The sequence below is a fragment of the Podarcis bocagei genome (genome assembly GCF_964188305.1).
Source record: "Podarcis bocagei genome assembly, chromosome: 14".
NCBI classification, from domain to species: Eukaryota; Metazoa; Chordata; class Lepidosauria; order Squamata; family Lacertidae; genus Podarcis; species Podarcis bocagei.
In genome coordinates this window covers 46472971-46492635 of record NC_138139.1, presented here as the reverse complement: position 1 = coordinate 46492635, position 19665 = coordinate 46472971, and the positions used below count along the sequence as shown (strand labels likewise).

At 42.9% G+C, this 19665-nt stretch overlaps 1 protein-coding gene across 1 annotated transcript in view; it reads left to right on the top strand.

Moving 5' to 3' along the window:
* Positions 1 to 2508: 2508 nt before the first annotated feature.
* Positions 2509 to 19665, top strand: part of MYH16 (myosin heavy chain 16) — a 57768-nt gene continuing 40611 nt past the window's right edge. The window contains exons 1-12 of the mRNA XM_081169810.1: positions 2509 to 2588; positions 3799 to 4080; positions 5754 to 5897; positions 6814 to 6970; positions 8915 to 8942; positions 10098 to 10194; positions 11284 to 11376; positions 12240 to 12303; positions 13120 to 13218; positions 14082 to 14185; positions 17027 to 17165; positions 18349 to 18617. Coding sequence (XP_081025936.1) covers positions 3871 to 4080; positions 5754 to 5897; positions 6814 to 6970; positions 8915 to 8942; positions 10098 to 10194; positions 11284 to 11376; positions 12240 to 12303; positions 13120 to 13218; positions 14082 to 14185; positions 17027 to 17165; positions 18349 to 18617 — 1404 coding nt within the window. The 5' untranslated portion in view covers positions 2509 to 2588; positions 3799 to 3870. The remainder of the gene's footprint in view (positions 2589 to 3798; positions 4081 to 5753; positions 5898 to 6813; positions 6971 to 8914; positions 8943 to 10097; positions 10195 to 11283; positions 11377 to 12239; positions 12304 to 13119; positions 13219 to 14081; positions 14186 to 17026; positions 17166 to 18348; positions 18618 to 19665) is intronic.

Below are 19665 nucleotides of genomic sequence, written 5' to 3'. Positions count from 1 at the left end.
GCCAGACTATATATATTTGGGGGGCGGGTGAACAAATTCCTATGCCCCACAAATAACCCAGAGATGCATTTTAAATAAAAGGACACATTCTACTCATGTAAAAACACCCTGATTCCCAGACCGTCTGCGGGCTGGATTTCGAAAACGATTAGGCCGGATCTGGCCCCCTGGGCCTTAGTTTGCCTACCCATGATCTAAGTGGTTCTGCCTTTGCCTTGAAAAACCCACTCAGTGCTCAATCGGAACAAACAACAATCCATGGAAATCCCATTTGTCATTTGTTCTGTTTCAGTGCTGAACTTCAGCTTTTTCTGGGGGAAATGGAGCTATAGATAAACCCAGAAGGGAGCCTTTTTTCCTCATCCTGGTCACAGTCCATTGCTTTGTGGATGCACAGAATTGTTGTTTTTGCTCATTTGCACATTTAGGCACATGTAAGTAACACTCACACAATTGATTGAAGACGATGCTTTCAGCCTGTCGACAGCCCTAATGATTATTTATATAGCGGCAACAAGGTGCAGGGCACTTGGCAGAGTAACATCAGGGTAGCGAGGGCAAGGAGCCAGGTACAACAGCACCGGTGTGGCTTCTCCATGACCCTGCGCCTGCAGCCTAACACAGTAGAGCGCATTTAGCCGTTCAAAACGCGGCTGGAGGAGCAAAGGTTACCCAGTGTTTTCTGAGTGATGGACCCAAAGACAGTGGATAACTGACAAGCCCTCCAGGCCAAGGATGGGGAACCTGTGGTCCTCTAGATGTTCTTGGACTTCAGCTCTCATCAGCCCCAGCTCACTTAGCCAATGATGAGACCAAAGACGAGACTTCGGTAGTCTTTAGTGATTTGGCCCCTTGGGCGAGGCCAAAATTTGGTGCCCCCAATTGCATCTTCTCAATTATGGAGCTGTATGGTTTTGTGGCCCCCTCAGCTCAGCGCCCTGTTCAGGGGAACTGCCTGCAGCACCCTAAATCTGTTGCTGATGAGAGCTGGGAGTTGTAGTTCAGCAATGTCCAGAGGGCCACAGGTTCTCCACCTTTCCCCTGGGCTTCAACTTTTAAATGTTCAATATTAATTATTGCAGTATGAACCTTTTCATGCAAATGGAATGACTTTAAACATAGCAGGCTATATCGGAACCACTAAAATCATCCCCTTTCGGCACCTGCTAAAATGATTCCTGTTTACGAGCCTATCCAGATGCTTAGAAAGTTGATGTGAATCTTAACCTATTCTAGTGTTTCAGCGTTTTGTATGTTTTAAATTATTGTTTACGTTTTTCTTGATTTTATCATTTTATCTTTTTGTAAACCGCTTTGAGGGTGTTGGGGTTTTTTTACAATCAAGAGATGTAATACAGTGGTACCTCAGGTTAAGTACTTAATTCGTTCCAGAGGTCCGTTCTTAACCTGAAACTGTTCTTAACCTGAAGCACCACTTTAGCTAATGGGGCCTCCTGCTGCTTCCGCGCCGCCGGAGCCCGATTTCTGTTCTCATCCTGAAGCAAAGTTCTTAACCTGAAGCACTATTTCTGGGTTAGTGGAGTCTGTAACCTGAAGCGTATGTAACCTGAAGTACCACTGTATATTATTATCTCAACATACATACACATATATTTATTTAACCTACTATATTTTGTATAAACAGGCTCCAACTTTATTTATACAAAATATATTAGGTTACTAATGAATATATATGTATAGATAATTCTTATGATATAGTATACATTTCTACCTTTGTTTACATTTTCAATTTTTTTATCTTCATTCCATGTTGTTTATTTTAACTGTTGTTTTGAAAATAATTATAAGAACACCAATCAAGCAGTGTATAAATTTTAGGAAATAAAAAGATAAACCAAATGATTTCAATCCAAGCACTGGACTATATACAGTGGTACCTCAGGTTAAGTACTTAATTCATTCTGGAGGTCCGTTCTTAACCTGAAACTGTTCTTAACCTGAAGCACCACTTTAGCTAATGGGGCCTCTGGCTGCTACTGCATCACCGGAGCACAATTTCTGTTCTCATCCTGAAACAAGGTTCTTAACTTGAGGTACTATTTCTGGGTTAGCGGAGTCTGTAACCTGAAGCGTATGTAACCCAAGGTACCACTGTATGCATATTATGCACTGATCTCTCTTTTCGGTCTCTCCTCACAGCACTTGACATGAGCCAGCCACCCATTGTCCAAATCTGCTTTCACTCTGGCTTCTTCTCACCGCTAGCTGACCCAAGTCTCTCCCTTCACCTGGCGCAATGGAGCCTCGGCTCAGACGGTGCCTTTAATGAGAGAAATCTGCAAGACAAGATCTTCTATTTCGGCCTCTCCTCCGGTCCCTCGAGCCACAAGGCCCTGTTTATAAGACACCCTATAAGGAAGAAGAGAAGGAAGAAGAAATCCCCAAGAAACTGAGGCAACACTTGATCTCTCCTGAGGGATCTGATCCTGGGCCAATCGGCTTCTCTTAAGCAAAGTCGCCGGTACTCATAGGAAGAAAGTGATATCTTCAAGACTCCCGTTGTTTGGGTATAAAAGAGACCAGCCAGTCTCTTGCTAATCAGGGGTGTTTCTGTGTCCTGTTCTCCGGTAGGTACTCCCGGGCCATTCCTGGTAGGAGGCGGGAGGGAATTGTGGTACAGTCTGGATTGCGGTACACGCAAGAAACTAAAGCATGAAGCCTTCTTCTAATTCTCTCTCCACAGGGTTAACTAGTATTCTTAACACTGGTATTAACTGGTATTATTTAATAGACTATTGTATTTTAATATTCTGTTGAAAGCAACCCAGAGTGGCTGGAGAAACCCAGCCAGATGGGCGGGGTATAAAAAATATATTATTATTATTATTATTATTATTATTATTATTATTATTATTATTATTATTATTATTATTCAGCAACACTTGGGTAGGTGTTTGGTGGTTTTGCTATATTTTTTTTTGGCTCTTGTTTTGATTAAGCGATTGCGTTTGTCTTCTTCGACTGTTTTATTTCTTGTTTGGCAATATGCTGTTTACCGCTTCTGGGACCTTTGCGCCCCAAAGCGGTATATAAATAAACCACGCCGTCACTTAAGCGTTGAGAGCCAGTGGCAGCTGGTTCCCTTTGGGACTGGTAGGGTGGAAGGCTGGGAGACCAACAGCAGGTGGCGCTAGAGAGAGTGAGAGGTAGAGCCAAGAAATGGACCAATGGACCAACCCTCTGCTGGTTGGAAAGAAAACATAGAAGAAATTTAATAGATCCCCTATTTATTTATTTATTTATTTATTTATTTATTTATTTTAAAAAATTGTATTTATTAAGGTTTTAAGTTTACAAAAAGGCAAAAGAAAAAACACCAAATTAAACAATAGCAAAACAACACATCACAATAAAAAACAGAAAAATAGAAACAATTAAAAACAAACAAAAAACAAATCGAGTCTTCCGATAACTTATCTTTCATTTGCTTGCTTCCCTGACCTCCTCACACCTCCCTTTTTTGTATTCTAAGTAAATTATCCATTTCAGCAAATCCTTTCCCTCTCTTCAAAATTTTTATCCTGAATATTTATCTTGATCTTAATATAAGTTTACTTTCCCTCTTTTCACCAATTAACAGTCTATTTTTCTTAAATCTTTGATACATTTTTGCTAAAATCGCATAGATTCATTCCAACATCATTCTAACATTCATTAATTTTACAATGTTTCTGTAAATAGTCTTTAAATTTCTTCCAATCTTCCTCCACCGACTCCCCCTATTTATTTATTTTAACCTTGAGACAAGTGTGCTGCTTTTTATTTTTCCCTACCCAGGAGCCCACAACACTCTTCCTAGCCTCTTCTTCTTCCTTCCTGCTCCTGCCTTGTGCCTAACCCCGAGCCAAGATGCCTGGCGGATACAAAGGAGAATGCGGGGATGATGTGGATCCTATGCCATTTCTGGCTCCTAGCGAGAAAGAGAGGATCGAGGCCATAAGCAAACCGTACGATATCAAGAAGTCTGTCTGGGTCAAGGATGAAAAGGAGGGATTTGTCGCTGGAGAGATCCAGTCCGAAACGGATACCCAAGTCACTGTGAAGACGGTGACCAATCAGGTGACTTTTGGGACAGGAGGGATGATTTCTGGGTCTTGCAAAGTCTTTGATCTGCTCCTTAGCCGGAATGAACACCTGGCAATGCTTTTGGAACTGGAGAAGGAACATCAGCTGTAGGGAAGTGATGGGGTGGCTGGGCAGATAAGGAGATTCAACCCCTTTTTGCATGAAGAAGTTGGTTATTTATGTAAAAAAACACACACAACAACCACAACCAAGATTTTGGAGTTCTGAATGCCATCCATTAAAAGCGTATGGCTCCCCCCAGAATCCTGGGAACTGTAGTTTGTGAAAGGTGCTAGGAATTGAGCCCTATAAGGGACAAACTACAGCTTCCAGGGCTGGATCTAGATGCATCAAAGAAGCGATTAAGCTAAATGCGTTGCAAATGTCATACAGGGAAATCCTGTTGGTGAAAAACGGGACTTCACAGCGCCATCTGGTGCCAGTGTATATAAAACGCTTTATCTTTACAAATGTAGCTGAGGCCCAGGATCCTTTTGGGAAGTCAAGTGCTTTAAGTGTATGGTGCGACCGCAGCCTGGTAGCTGATCCATACTGTTGTTTAAGGTGGAATGTAAGCTTCCTGTCCCTGCACTAATTCGCCTCCAAATCTCTGCCTACCCTTCTCCTTCAGTCCGGATTTTCTCATGCCCTCACCTTTTTGAGGTAAAAGTAAAGGACCCCTGGAGGTTTCGAAGTACAGTGGTACCTCAGGTTACATACACTTCAGGTTACATACGCTTCAGGTTACAGACTCTGCTAACCCAGAAATATTACCTCGGGTTAAGGACTTTGCTTCAGGATGAGAACAGAAATCGTGCTCCGGCGGCGTGGCAGCAGCAGGAGGCCCCATTAGCTAAAGTGGTGCTTCAGGTTAAGAACAGTTTCAGGTTAAGTACGGACCTCCAGAACGATTTAAGTACTTAACCTGAGGTACCACTGTACTATATCCCTGGCCTGTGAAAATCTGGAAGTGGAAAGAGAGGCATTGGTTTGAAGGAGAATGTCGTATGGGCAACAGAGAATGAATGGAGGTACATGAAGCCAATTGTCCATGCAAAACAACAGTATGCATGAGCCTGGAATTGCAACTCAGTCAGGAGTGTCAAAAGCAAAGGATTAGATTATGAGCTCCTGGTTTCTATGGGGCCAGTTTTGTTAGGATGCCTTCAAAACCAGTTTGCAATAGTTTGGGTCTTACTTGAGAGAGTTTTTCTAACTGACGATTGATTGATTTTATTCTCTGATGGTGGGTTTTTCTGCTCCGTTTGTTCGATGGCTTAACCATCACTGTACAGTGGTACCTCTGGTTACGAACGCTTCTGGTTACGAGCGCCGCTAACCCGGAAGTAGCTGCTCCTGGTTGTGAACTTTGCCCCAGGGTGTGAACGGAAATCGTGCGCTGGAGGCACAGGCGCAGAGGGAGACCCCATTAGTGAAAGTGCGCCTCAGGATAAGAATGGTTTCAGCTTAAGAACGGACCTCCAGAACAAATTAAGTTTGTAACCAGAGGTACCACTGTACGTTCACATTTCCACCATTGATTTAAGCCCCTGCAAAAAGGGTGTGTAAATACCATTAAGTAAAGGAACATATACATCACCATGTTTTGGCAATTTTGGGTGCTATGCCTCAAGATTTTCGCTAAACAGTGACTTCTCCACCCACAGACGGTCACCGTTAAGAAGGATGATGTCCAGCAGATGAACCCACCCAAATTCTACCAGGTCAATGACATGGCCAACATGACCTTCCTGAACGAAGCCAGTGTCTTAGACAACCTGCGCCAGCGTTATGTCCTGATGAGGATCTATGTAAGTGAGAAGATGGGTGAGGGCATCTGAGACAAGCAGGTGCTGCAGCCAGTAGACTAAAGAGACAGGTAGCTCCTAGGGCCAGATTTGGAAGTCAAGCTGCATGAGGTAGGAAGGATGTGTTGGCCCTCATCTTGGATAAAACAAACAGAAGATTGAAGACAGAGAGCAACAATACAAGAATGGGCCTTTTCTGAGGTGGCTCCTTGACTGTGGAATGCTCTCCCCAGAGAAGTTCACCTGGCGCCATCACTACATGTCTTTAGGCGCCAGGCAAAAACATTCCTCTTTACGGAGGCCTTTAGCCATTACGTAATCCATGACCTGTTAAATGTGTGGGGACTGTTATTATGTTTATTTTATTGCGTATTATGTTTTTTATTATTCTGCTGCGTAAGTTATGTTCTTAATGTGGTGCCCCGCCCTAAGATCTTTTGATAAAGGGCAGGATATAAATTGAAATTGATGGAATAGGCGCAGCTTGCAGATTTAACATATAGAAGAAGAGATCAAGAAGAATGTACGTTTAAAGAAGACTGGAAAATGTTTACTGAATATATGGGTGAAAATTGTGTTCGTTTAAAAAACGCTAATAGCATTAAGATAAATTCTACAGTGTAAATAAGTTTTGATGGCTGTAACAATGGATTACTGAATGGTTTAGTTCATGTAAAATATGCAGGGATGTGTGGTATGCAAAACAAACCAGGGGAAGAGAAGAAGGGAAGTCATTTGATTTAAATTGAAACAGTAGTAGTAGTAGTAGTAATAATAATAATAATAATAATAATAATAATAATAATAATAATAATAATAATAATATATTTATACCCCCATCTGGCTGGGTTTCCCCAGCTACTCTGGGTGGCTTCCAACAAAATATTAAAATACAATAGCTGTTTTGTGTTCTTTCCAGACCTACTCTGGCCTCTTCTGTGTCACCATCAACCCTTATAAGTGGCTGCCCATCTACGGATCCCGAGTGGCCCAGATGTATAAGGGCAGGAAGCGCACAGAGATGCCACCTCACCTCTTCTCCATCTCTGACAACGCCTACCATGACATGCTCATGGGTGAGTACAGAGAAGGACCTCCAGCCTCCCTGGTACCTCTGCTCACAAGCTCAGAGGCAGATCACATCCACTGCAGGCAAAATGTCCCGGGTTCTTCCTTCCGATAGAGCTGGGAAGGACCTTTAGAGAGCAGCGGCCAGTCAGTGTAGACAACGCTGAACTAGATAGGCTGATGGTCTCACTCAGCATAAGGCAGCTTCCTATGTTCCAGCACTGGTCCAAGATATTGTCCTAGCTGAGCTGACCAGCTGTGAAACCACTAGGACCTCCTTGCACCCCTCCATTGCTTTGGGGAACGGTGGTCACATGGCACATCCCTGCAGAGTTGCATAGACAGTGACCTCAAGTAGACAAAGCTCAGTGGTAGAGGATGTGCCTGGCATACAGGAAGTCCCAGTCTCAAATCCTGGCATCTCCAGGTAGGACTGGGAAAGGCTTCATGCCTGAAATATTGGAGAGCCACTGCCAAGATGGTCATTGTAGACTTTCCCAAACTTGGGTCTCCAGTTGTTGTTGGACTACAACTCCCATCGCCCCAGCTAGCAGGACCAATGGTCGGGGACGATGGGAACTGTAGTCAATAATAATAATAATAATAATAATAATAATAATAATAATAATAATAATAATTTTTTATACCCCGCCCATCTGGCTGTTATTTTTCTCTTTGACATCTGGTGGGAGGGCGTTCCACAGGGCAGGTGCCACTACCAAGAAGGCCCTCTGCCTGGTTCCCTGTAACTTGGCTTCTCGCAGTGAGGGAACCACCAGAAGGCCCTTGGCGCTGGACCTCAGTGTCCAAGCAGAACAATGGTGTTGGAGATGCTCCTTCAGGTATACAGGACTGAGGCCGTTTAGGGCTTTAAAGGTCAGCACCAGCACTTTGAATTGTGCTCGGAAATGTACTGGGAGCCAGTGTAGGTCTTTCAAGACCAATGTTATATGGTCTTGGTGGCTTCTCCTAGTCACCAGTCTAGCTGCCGCATTCTGGATTAGTTGTAGTTTCCGGGTCACCTTCAAAGGTAGCCCCACACAGAGTGCATTGCAGTAGTTCAAGCAAGAGATAACTAGAGCATGCACCACTCTGGCGAGACAGTCTGTGGGCAGGTAGGGTCTCAGCCTGCGTACCAGTTGGAGTTGGTAGACAGCTGCCCTGGACACAGAATTGACCTGCGCCTCCATGGACAGCTGTGAGTCCAAAATGACTCCCAGGCTGCACACCTGGTCCTTCAGGGGCACAGTTACCCTATGCAGGACCAGGGAGTCCTCCACACCCGCCCACCTCCTGTCCCCCCAAAACAGGACTTCTGTCTTGTCAGGATTCAACCTCAATCTGTTAGCCGCCATCCATCCTCCAACCACCTCCAGACACTCACACAGGACCTTCACCACCTTCACTGGTTCCGATTTGAAAGAAAGAAAACAGCTGGAGACCCAAGTTCAAGAAATCTTGATGCGGTAGACAATACTGAGCTCAATGGAAGAATGGTTTGACTCGGTCTAGGGCAGCTTCCGGTGTTCCTGTAGACTAGGGAGACTGTAGGTCAACCTTCCACAACCTGGGAGTGCCCAGATGTGTTGAACTTCAACTTCCATCAGCCACAGTTGGCATGGCCAATGGTTGAGGATGATGGGAATTGTAGTGTAGCAACATCCAGAGGGCACCAGTTTGCTGCAGAGGTTGACCCAATACAGTTTGCTTTCTGAGGGAAAGATGCTACTCGCCCTCATTCCATGGAACCGCCAGCTGAATCTTGCTTCAGGATAGTGGCAAGTGGGATTGGGTCCTCCTCCCCTTCCCTGCCGCCTTCGAAAAACCCAAATGTTAAAATTTGTGGGAAGACAGGAATCAATCAAGCTGGAGTGACTGTAGAGCTGTAAGTCAGCCCCCTAGGACTTTTAAGACCCGCTTGGTGTGATGTGTTGTTCTTCTTACTCCCACAGAGCGTGAAAACCAGTCTATGCTGATCACGTAAGTGTATACATTTTTTAAAAAAAAATATTACTGCTTAAAATATTTATAAGCCACCTTGGGTTTAAAATCTGCAAGGCTGCTTACACAGAGTACGAAAAAGGAAGCGACATTAATGCACTGGACTCTTTACCTGGTAAAGAAAAAGCGATTTATGCATACTGTATATGCGATATAACATTGTGCCGCCAGAAGGCGATGTGGATTCCCATTTTTCTCGGCCTGTTTTCCCTGTTTTAAATTTACAGCGCTTTAAACTTCCAGCCAGGATCTTAAAATAACCCTGAATAAATAAAAAGGATGCAGCTAAAATTTCAACCAGACAAGGATTAAATGCAAGGTAATGGTTGTATTTAGAATAGATTTATGAAAGATTTAGAAAGCTTATTGATTAGAATATTTATGTGAGATTGTATGGAAAAAATACAGAATAATAGGTACAATCTTGCTTAAAATGTATATAGGAAGTGCAGTGTAAGCGATGGAAGTCAATCAATGAAATTTTATTATTATTTTCATCTTAAGATATTTGTAGAATAAACTTGGAAGAAATTCTTCCAACTTTTCTTCTTTTTTCTCTTTTTTTCTCTTTTCCCCTCTTTTGTTCCTTTTTTCATATATATGTGCTTATTTGAAATATACGGTATATGTATGCATGTATTTGCAATATTTTACTTATATTTTGTAACAATTATGTTAAATAAATAAATAAAAAGAGGGCAATTCATCTTCTTAGACACCTATTGGATGGGAGTCTTCTTAGCTTGGCTTAGGTTGGCATCTGAAAGACAGCAAGGAAGGAGCAAGGAAGACTTCCCTAGGGAGAGAGTCCCACAGCTTTGGTGCCAGCACCAAAAAGATCCTGCCCCTTTCACTAGACCTCAGACACTGGGGACACACAAAGCAGGGCTGTCAAAGAGGTTCTTAGCAGTTGGTCCGAGGGCCACATTCAGAGACTTATACTGGAGAGATGGAGTGAAAATTAAGTATCTGCATGTGCCTCTTCCCTTCCCCCCTCCAGAAACCAGGTCTACCTCATGTGTGAATGACCTCCTCTCAGCAGCAGGTGGTTGGAGTTAAAAAAAATATTTTGATGGATACTTTTCAACTTTGTGGTCCTGATTTCTCCTCCTTTATCTCCTCTTTCACACGTAGTGGAGAATCCGGAGCTGGCAAGACTGAAAATACAAAGAAAGTTATTCAGTACTTTGCCAACATTGGTGGTACTGGCAAGGCCTCTACCGATTCAAAGGTAAGAGGTTTTTCTTTTAGTAGAATGAACTGGAGACTGTTGTCTTTTTTTTCTCTTTCTTTTTCAAATTTTAATCTTTATTGATTTTAGCTATTAAATCCCTCCACCGCAAAACAACAAAAAAGAAAACAAATCACCTCACATACAAATAATTTTTTTACATAGAAAATAGGATTCTTCCATATAATTGTGACTTCCGTCATCCTCAATATGGGTCCATCATTACCTTGTTGACTGCATATTTGCATATTTTTAAACTTGTCGTTAATTGTCCATATTCTTGGTAGAGTATTTCGTTGCAGAAGTTATTCAAAACATGTCAAAGATTTTATCTGAGAACAATGTTCTTTTAAATATGATTTAAATAAATTCTATTCTTTGTTAAACTCTTGGTTTGTTTAATTCCTGATTTTCCCTGTCATCTTTGCTAATTCTACATATTCAAAAAAATTTCACCTGCCATTCCAATTTAGTTGGTATTTGATCTCCCTTCCACCAACTAGCTATTTACATTCTCGCTGCAGTAGTTGCATACACAAATATCTTTCTTAATTCTTTCGGTATATCTGCAGCAATAATACCTAACGAAAAGGTTTCTGGCTTTTTGATGAAAGTTAATGTGAACATTTTTTAAAAGCTCATTATCGATAGTTTTCCAAAAGCTTTTTGTCTTTTTACATTTCTACCACATGTGGTACATTGTTTCCTCTGATTCTTTACATCTCCAGCAAAAAATTGAGCTGATTTTATACATTTTCGCCAGCTTGCTTGGTGTAATGTACCATCAGTAGAACATCTTCATTTAGTTTTCTTTTAGCGTATAGCAAGTCGTAAACTTTATGTCCTTTCTCCAAAGCTTTTCCCAAGATGCCATCTGAATCATCACAGATTTAACCTCCTCCTCTAGCCCGTCCCAATCCAGTAACAGTCTATACATTTTGGAGAGGCATTGTCTGGAATAATATGTTAATCGTTAGCTGTTGAGAAATACCCCATGATGAAACTGTGTTGCTGTTGTTACTACAGTTGATTCATCCTTTTAAACCACCATCTCAAGGTGATTTACACATTTTTGTTTGTCTCGGTCAGGGGTCCCTGGAAGATCAAATCATCCAGGCTAACCCTGTACTGGAAGCTTTTGGAAACGCCAAAACAACAAGGAACAACAATTCTTCCCGCTTTGTAAGTATGAGAATCTGAAAATATTTTGAACCCTTGTCCCTTCCTTATTGTGCACTGATTCAAGATCACCAGTGTCAAAGCAATGATTCTTCAACGTCAACTTTGTTGGACTGGTCATGTTGTGCGGATGCCTGATGATCGTCTTCCAAAGCAACTACTCTATTCCGAACTTAAAAATGGAAAGCGTAATGCTGGTGGTCAAGGCAAATCTAAAAATATTTTTAGTATAAACACCACTGGCCTGCAAGTGCTCCAGTTGGAGAACAGCCTTTACCAAAGGTGTCATGGGCTTTGAAGATGCTCAAACTCAGGATACAAGGGAGAAACATGCTAAGAAGAAGGCATGCTTGGCAAATCCACACCGTGATCAACTCTTACCCAGAAACCTCTGTCCCCACTGTGGAAGGATGTGTGGATCCACAACTGGCCTCCACAGTCACGTACAGGCTCACTGTTAAAACCATGTTTATGGAAGACTCGGCTACAAGGGATTGCCAAAGAAGAAGCAGCAGCACTGATTCACACATGCATACACATCACTTGCTTGGTCTTCAACTAATGACCTAGTGCTTGTTGACTCTCAGTTGTCTACACTGAAGATGATTGTATCACTTTATGAGGTGATAACAATTATTTCACCCTTTGCTGGCTGGGACTGATGGCAGTTGCAGCCCAAAATGTCCAGAGGGCACCAGGTTTAGGAAGCTGACATAGTGTTGGGGCTTGGCAGGTTTCCACTAGAAAGGCATTCCACAAGGAGGGCACCACCACTATAAAGACCATGCACTTGTACTGTTTAATCTTTCCTGGGTAAAGATATTGCCATCTCCATTAACTGATTTGCCTCTTATTCTTCATCCCAGGGTAAATTCATCCGAATCCACTTTGGCAGCACAGGAAAACTGGCTGGAGCTGACATTGAGAGTTGTAAGTTTCCAAGTTCGGCTAATCTCAACCCTGAAATCCATTTTAGGTGGAATTTGGCAGTAACCTGTTTACTCAGGCAGTGTATGTGTCTAAAATAAAAAGTTGATTGGACATAAGCAAATGTACACATATTTAATCAATTGCCCTGTTTAGGGAAGCTTTTAATATTTGATGAATTATTGTATGTTAATATTTTGTTGGAAGCTGCCCAGAGTGGCTGGGGAAACCTAGCCAGATGGGTGGGATATAAATAAAAATTGTTGTTGTTGTTGTTGTTTAATGTATTAATGGAAAATAATTTGAGTAATTGACCAGATTTTTTAAAAAATAAACTTGGTGACGGTGCTAACAGGAAGTTACAGATTAAATGACAGAGGTCTGCTCAGCTCATAGTTGCTTCATTTAGTTTTTCTTGGTCCAAGATTTTGATTCCCTGGAGTCAGAATTTAATGTTGCTTGTGCGTGGCATTGCAGTTCAGTTCAGTCATATCAGAGCAACAGAGCTGACTTCTGAAGTGTTTGGATACCGTCTACAATAGTAGTGTCCAAACTTTTTTTAAAGAGGGCCAGATTTGAGGAAGAGAAGGGCCATGAGGGCCGACTAAAGGGCCAACCAACCTTTTTCTAGGATTAACGTTGTTGAGCTTTTTTTAGCATTGAAGTTGTTGAGGGTTTTTTCAGATTTTGCCCCAGGAAATAAACTGCCACAGGGGCCAGATTAAACCGACCAGAGGGCCAGATTAGGCCCCCGAACCGGACTTTGGACATGCCTGGTCTACAGTATCAGCTTAAACCTGGCTATACTTTGTTTTTCAGATCTCCTAGAGAAATCTCGGGTCATCTCTCAGCAACCTGCTGAAAGGGGCTATCACATCTTCTACCAGCTCCTCTCCAATAAGAAGCCAGATCTTGTTTGTATGAAGCTTTCCCCTGTGTATTGGCGGGGGGGGGGGGGGAGGGAGCTGCAAGAACTGGGGCTGAGGGACAAATTCAGTTTCCATTTAATGCCAAATCTATCATTCGCACATTCTAAAACAAATTTGTGAACTGAAACACAGCCATCCTTCCAGATTCTCCCTTTTCGGAATTTTGTAACGCAGTTCTCCAACGAAACAATGTTTATAAAAATGCATTGGTTAGCAGAAAGCATACATAAAAAAATCAACGTGTTAGTAAGAGAAATCAGGATTTTTAAAGAAAATAAAATGGCCTATAGCTGCAGAAATGTGGAGAACTGAATGTAAGGTGGGAAAAAATGAGAAATGGAGAGAAGTGAAATTGACAGATCCCTTCTTCCTTACCTAGGAGCAAGCCCCTTTTTAAATGGTGGGACTTGCTCCTGAGAAGGCATGGGTATGGATTACACCAGTGCTTTTTTTCTGGGGGGACGCATACCCCTAAACATTTTTTACTTTTGTACATTTACTGTATTTATTTTTCCCAATTTGAACTATAAAATGGTGATTTTCTTGAGTCAAAATGAGAGTAACCCTAAACATTTTTAAGGGAGAGAAAGCACTGGCTTACACCATTAGGATGCTTTTATACTAGATGGTCTGGATGAAATCTTCATGGGAAGATGCTTTGTAAGAACTGGATTTTAGCATGAAGCAAAGCACAAATTTGAGAAGGGGGGAAATGAGAAGCCGAGGCAAGTGACATGGACAGGTCCTTCTATCCCTAGCAAGATCAGAATGCTGAACTATCAGGGCTGATTCAGCAGAGTTCTTAAAAAAGGACCACAGTTTCTGCATCCAAACATTTCTTTTATGTGACAGCATCCTTGCTTTGTGTGCCGGACCCTAAGGAGTACCACTGGACAAGCCAAGGAGTCACGGTTGTTGACAACATGGACGACGGAGAGGAACTGCTTCTCACAGATGTAAGTTTGCAAAGGCAGCACCTGTTGCATTTTATCCACACACACCCCCGTCCTCCACTTTTGAGTGTTTTATTGATTGAAAACTTTATAACAGAAGTGTACAATGGATATTATTGCAGCAGCTAGACTGGTGACTGGGGTGTGGCCACTGAGACCATATAACACCAGTCCTGAAAGACCTACATTGGCTCCCAGTAAGTTTCTGAGCACAATTCAAAGTGTTGGTGCTGACCTTTAAAGCTTTAAATGGCCTTGGCCCAGTATACCTGAAGGAGCGTCTCCACCCCCATCGTTCTGCCTGGACACTGAGGTCCAGCGCTGAGGGCCTTCTGGTGGTTCCCTCACTGCAAGAAGCTAAGCTACAGGGAACCAGGCAGAGGGCCTTCTCGGTAGTGGCACCCGCCCTGTGGAATGCCCTCCCATCAGATTTCAAAGAGATAAACAACTACCTGACATTTAGAAGACATCTGAAGGCAGCCTTGTTCAGGGAAGTTTTTAATGTGTGACATTTTAATGTATTTTTAATCTTTGTTGGAAGCCGCCCAGAGTGGCTGGGGAAACCCAGCCAGATGGGTGGGATACAAATAATAAATTACTATTACTATATTATAGACAAAATGAGAAATACAAGATAAATTGTTATGGACTGAAGTTCTCACCCTGGGCCAGCAGGGGGATATTGTAGATAGTTATGCAAATGAAGGATCGAAAGTGATGTTCAGTGATTGGATAGTGTTAGAAAGTTGTTACAGTAACGTGGTACTGGAGCTCTATATAAGCAGGCTGACTGAGCCCTTCAATTCAGTTCTGTCCTGGCCTGTGAATAAACAAGAGCTGTTTGAAGAATCGCTGTGTCGTCTGATAGGTTCACCCACAACTTAACATAAACGGTTCTTCATTCTTTAACTAATGCACGCTTTGTACATCCATTTGTGATTAAATTTTTCAAGACCTCTGATCTTACCCTTGCATTCCCGAATTAAATTCCTTAAATATGCGCTTAAATTTTACTTTCTCTATGTTATTTTACTTACCATAAATTTTATTTTATACAGTGACCCTATTTACACACTGAAGCTCAATCAAAACCTAGCAAGGAATTGATCTTTTGACAATGTTCTTTTACATAAACTCTGTATATAACCCACTCTCGGGGGGGGGGGGTGTCTGTAACATCTCTTAGCCTTGCTGATAATCTCACCAGTTCAGCATACTCTCTTATTTTATTTTGCTAGTCTGTTTTAGATGGGGTATCCTCTCCCTTCCAACCTTTTGCGATTAGAATTCTGGCAGTGACTGTAACATACATAAGGACTCTCCAGTATTTTTTTGGGGGGGGGTTCATTTCCCATAATTCCTAGCAGGAAGGCTTCAGTGTTTTTTAAGGGAAGGAGCATTTGAACATTTTCTTACGCTCGTTGTAAATCATTTCCCAAATGAGCACCTGTTGTATTTTGGGTGTAGGAGGGAAACAGCAGCAAAAGATGGCAGCCTAAGGGCTATAAGCACAGCTTGGCAGTCTTTAGCCTCGCTCAGATACGTTAAGGAAATGAGAGGGCAGGGGAGGGGAGTGTAATCAAGTCCACATAGGAAGCTGCCTCGTACCGAATCAGATTACTATTGCAGATGTTAATATTGTGCAACTTGTAGCAACCAGATGGCTAAAAACTGGCTCTTTTTTTGGAATGGAGCATTTTCCAGACCCGTTACATATTATTCAAAAACTTTCCTTACGGAACTTTCTTCAAAACAGAACAAAAGCATCAAAGCTACACCCAAATCATTCCATAAAACATATCCTTACCCGATCATAGGCTCAGCATCTTCTTAGGAATAAAATAACATATAATCAGAGTTGACAAACATAGCGCTCTCTCTCTCTCTCTCTCTCTCTCTCTCTCTCTCTCTCTCTCTCACACACACACACACACACACACACACACACACACACTGGCTCCGTTAGCCTGCATTCCAGCCCCAAGGCTATTGAGCTCCTGGAAAGGCATCTTACTCCCGCAGAGCCTGGGAACAAAAACTAACAGCAACTATCTTTCAAAGTGGAGATTTGCAATTCAATACCTTAATCACCTGATCTAATGTTAAACACTCACGTGTTAGCAAGCAGAGAACAGCAACAGTTACCGGTAATTATCAGCCCACAAAGGAGCTCAGAGAGCCCTTTTTGCTGTTCCTTAGCTTCAATCTTCCAGTTAAACCCTTTCAGCAATACAGATAGGCATTCTCCATTTCAATGTCAGTTAAGCAATTATACTTAACAATCACTGGTCCACATACCTGAGCATTGCCTATACCCACAGTATCCAACCTTTTTAGACTCACAACTCACCTTTAACCTAAGCATGCACCGGGGGGCTTATTATTATTCCCCCCTCCTCCTCCCTTCGTCTCATATTGCTGCTGCTACAGACCACCTTAGATCAGGATGCCACCATTTCAGGGTCTTGACTGAGCCACCAGTCAAAGAGCAGTGGTCTACACTGATCCAGGTTCTCGGGCAGGAGTCTTTGCCAGGCCTACCTGGGAATGCCAGGGATGAAACTTGGGATCTTCTGCATATAGAGGAGATGCTCTAGAATGAAGCTACAACTCTTGTACTGTTCTCTACCTATTTATTTTTCCAGAAGCAAACGAGAATGTTTCTTTTCAACATGCCTCCAGGAGTTGAGGGGTTTTAGGCTTAATTATTCCAGTTTCGATGGTGGTGGTGATTGAACTGCTGGCTGCAATATCTAAATTGGAGTGTGGGGTTGTGGAGTGCTTTGACACCTATTGAGAAACGGTATACAAGGTTTGGAAATGATAATGATTCCTCTCTTCCAGGTGGCCTTTGATGTCCTAGGCTTCACTCAAGAAGAGAAAATAAGCGTTTATAAGCTGACTGGAGGCATAATGCACTTCGGCAACATGAAATTCAAGCAGAAGCCAAGAGAGGAGCAGGCAGAAGTTGACACCGCTGAAGGTAACAGAGCAGGGAGGAGCAGCAGGAACCAGTTGTTGTGGGACTACAACTCCCATCGTCCCTGGCCGTTGGCCGTTGTGCCTGGAGCTGATGGGAATTTGAGTTCAACAACATCTCAAGTGCCACACCCTCCCCAACTAAATAAGGGATGCCGGTCAAATCTCAAATTCAAAGGAATTCACTGTTTTGCAACTCAAAGTGTTGGCATTATGTAAAATAATGGACTATGCAGAACTGGCAAAATTAAGAGAATCTGATGATGAGTGTTTTGTGGAAGAATGGAAGCCTTTTTTGGACTACTTTGGATTTGAGCTATGAGCCACATAAGTAATTACAGTGGTACCTCTGTTTTTGAACGTAATCCATTCCGGAAGACCATTCGAGTTTTGAAACGTTCAAAAACCGAAAATTCAATAGCCGACAGCTAGGCCTCAGGATCTTGCACTCAGCGGAAGCCGCGTGGCATGTTCGACTTCTGAGGCGTGTTCAAAAACCAAAGCGTTTACGGCGTTCAGAAACTGAAATGTTCGTCAATGGAGATGTTCAAAAAACTAGGTACCGCTGTAGATTATAGTATTGTGGTTATGATTTTAACAGGCAGAAGATAGGGAGAAGCAGAAGTGGAGAAACAACAACAACAAGTGGAAAATGGGGTGGGAAGGTGATAAAATATGAGGAGGGGGATTGTTGGATTGTGGATGTTAAAAATATTGAAACTTAATAAAATATAATTTTTAAAAATGTAGTTTAAAGCCCTAATTAAACATGTGGTTGATGGCTTATTCACATTTCCGTTTGCTCTGCCTCTCCCCCCAGGAAAGCCCACAGTTTAGTGCTGAATCCGAACGAACAGCACTTGGGTTTTCTGTGGATTGTTGTTTGCTCCGATTTAGCACTAAAGAGTGAATTTTCTGGGGGAAAGCAATGGGGCAAAGACAAAGCGGCTTGGACCCGTGCTATCTAGGGGTGGGGGAAGCGGAAGTATGAAAAAGCCCTTAGCCCCATTGGACTTACTCCTGCGTAGACAGGCACTGACTGTGCTTGTGTTGTCCTTTCTGCAACAGCGGCCTAGCAGAACTTGCAGAAATGGTTGTGGTTTCCTTGTCTGAGGAAACGGGGGCCTTTGTCATGGCCAGCAGTTTGCTTCCCTTCTGATTGATCTGTGCCTTTGGTCTTTCGGCAGTGGCCGACAAAGTCGCCCACCTCATGGCTCTCAACTCTGGGGAACTCCAGAAGGGCATCACCCGGCCCCGGGTGAAAGTGGGCAACGAGTTTGTGCAGAAGGGCCAGAACATGGACCAGTGCCACAACTCCGTCGGTGCCCTGGGCAAAGCCGTCTACGACAAGATGTTCAAGTGGCTAGTCGTCAGGATCAACAAGACCCTGGACACCAAGATGCAAAGGCAGTTCTTTATCGGAGTGCTGGATATCGCTGGCTTTGAAATCTTTGAGGTACAGGGAAACTAGGAACAGCTCTAGCGGGAGGGTTGCAGGTGGGGTCTGCAACAAAATGTTGCAGTTTAGATATCTCCTATTCAGTTTTCCAGCCACCCCTACTGTCAGGATACTCCATTCCACTGCTCTTCCCACCCTGGTCTTCTTGTTTTTCCATCCCAACCTATTCGTGGCATTCCTTGTGCCGCTTTTGTCCTTTAAATATATTTTTTGGGTACTTTTGCAGACCTTGGGGTTTTCCTGGCACGCTATGGGGTTTTAGGAATGCAGGGAACTGCCTTTCACCAGCTCAGACCCATATCTAAAGCCATATCTGTCAAATGTGCACATTCAGAAGAGAACCAAAACATAGAGCCATCCTTCTAAATCGGCTCTTCCCTGAATTTTACAGTGTAGTCCTCCAGCCAATGTTCAGAAAATGCCCAGTTCTCCACCCAGAGCTACAATTCCCAGGGTTCCCATGGATTGAATGTGAAACAGCAGTTCTGCGAAGCGAATAGGGGCCTTCCAGCCACTCTCAGTGCCCTTAGCTAACTAAGCTTCCCAGGATTATTTCCGGGGACGCCACAACTGTTTAAAGTGGTATGGTACTGCTTTAAATGTTACAGTGCAGATAGCACCTAAGGCTTTCCTGTTTCAGCATGGATTGTGAGATTGTTTACTGTTTCTAGGATGAATTTCCATGGTTCTTATCCTTTGAATCCTTAAAAAAAAATATGTACGACACTTAGAAATTATTACTATTAAGCAGTATATCAATTCCAGATAGATAGATTAAAAACCCCTTCCAGACTGTCAGTGTTTACATGGAGATGGACCCATAGTGACCCACTGCAGAGATCAGTTGCTTGCCTCTCCAAGTCCTCACAATGCCTTTTACCTTCCCACCGGATCGGTACCTATTTATCTACTTGCACTTTGATGTGCTTTCGAACTGCTAGGTTGGCCAGGAGCAGGGACTGAGCAACGGGAGCTCACCCCGTCACGGGGATTCAAACCGCTGACCTTCTGATCGACAAGTCCTAGGCTCTGTGGTTTAACCCAC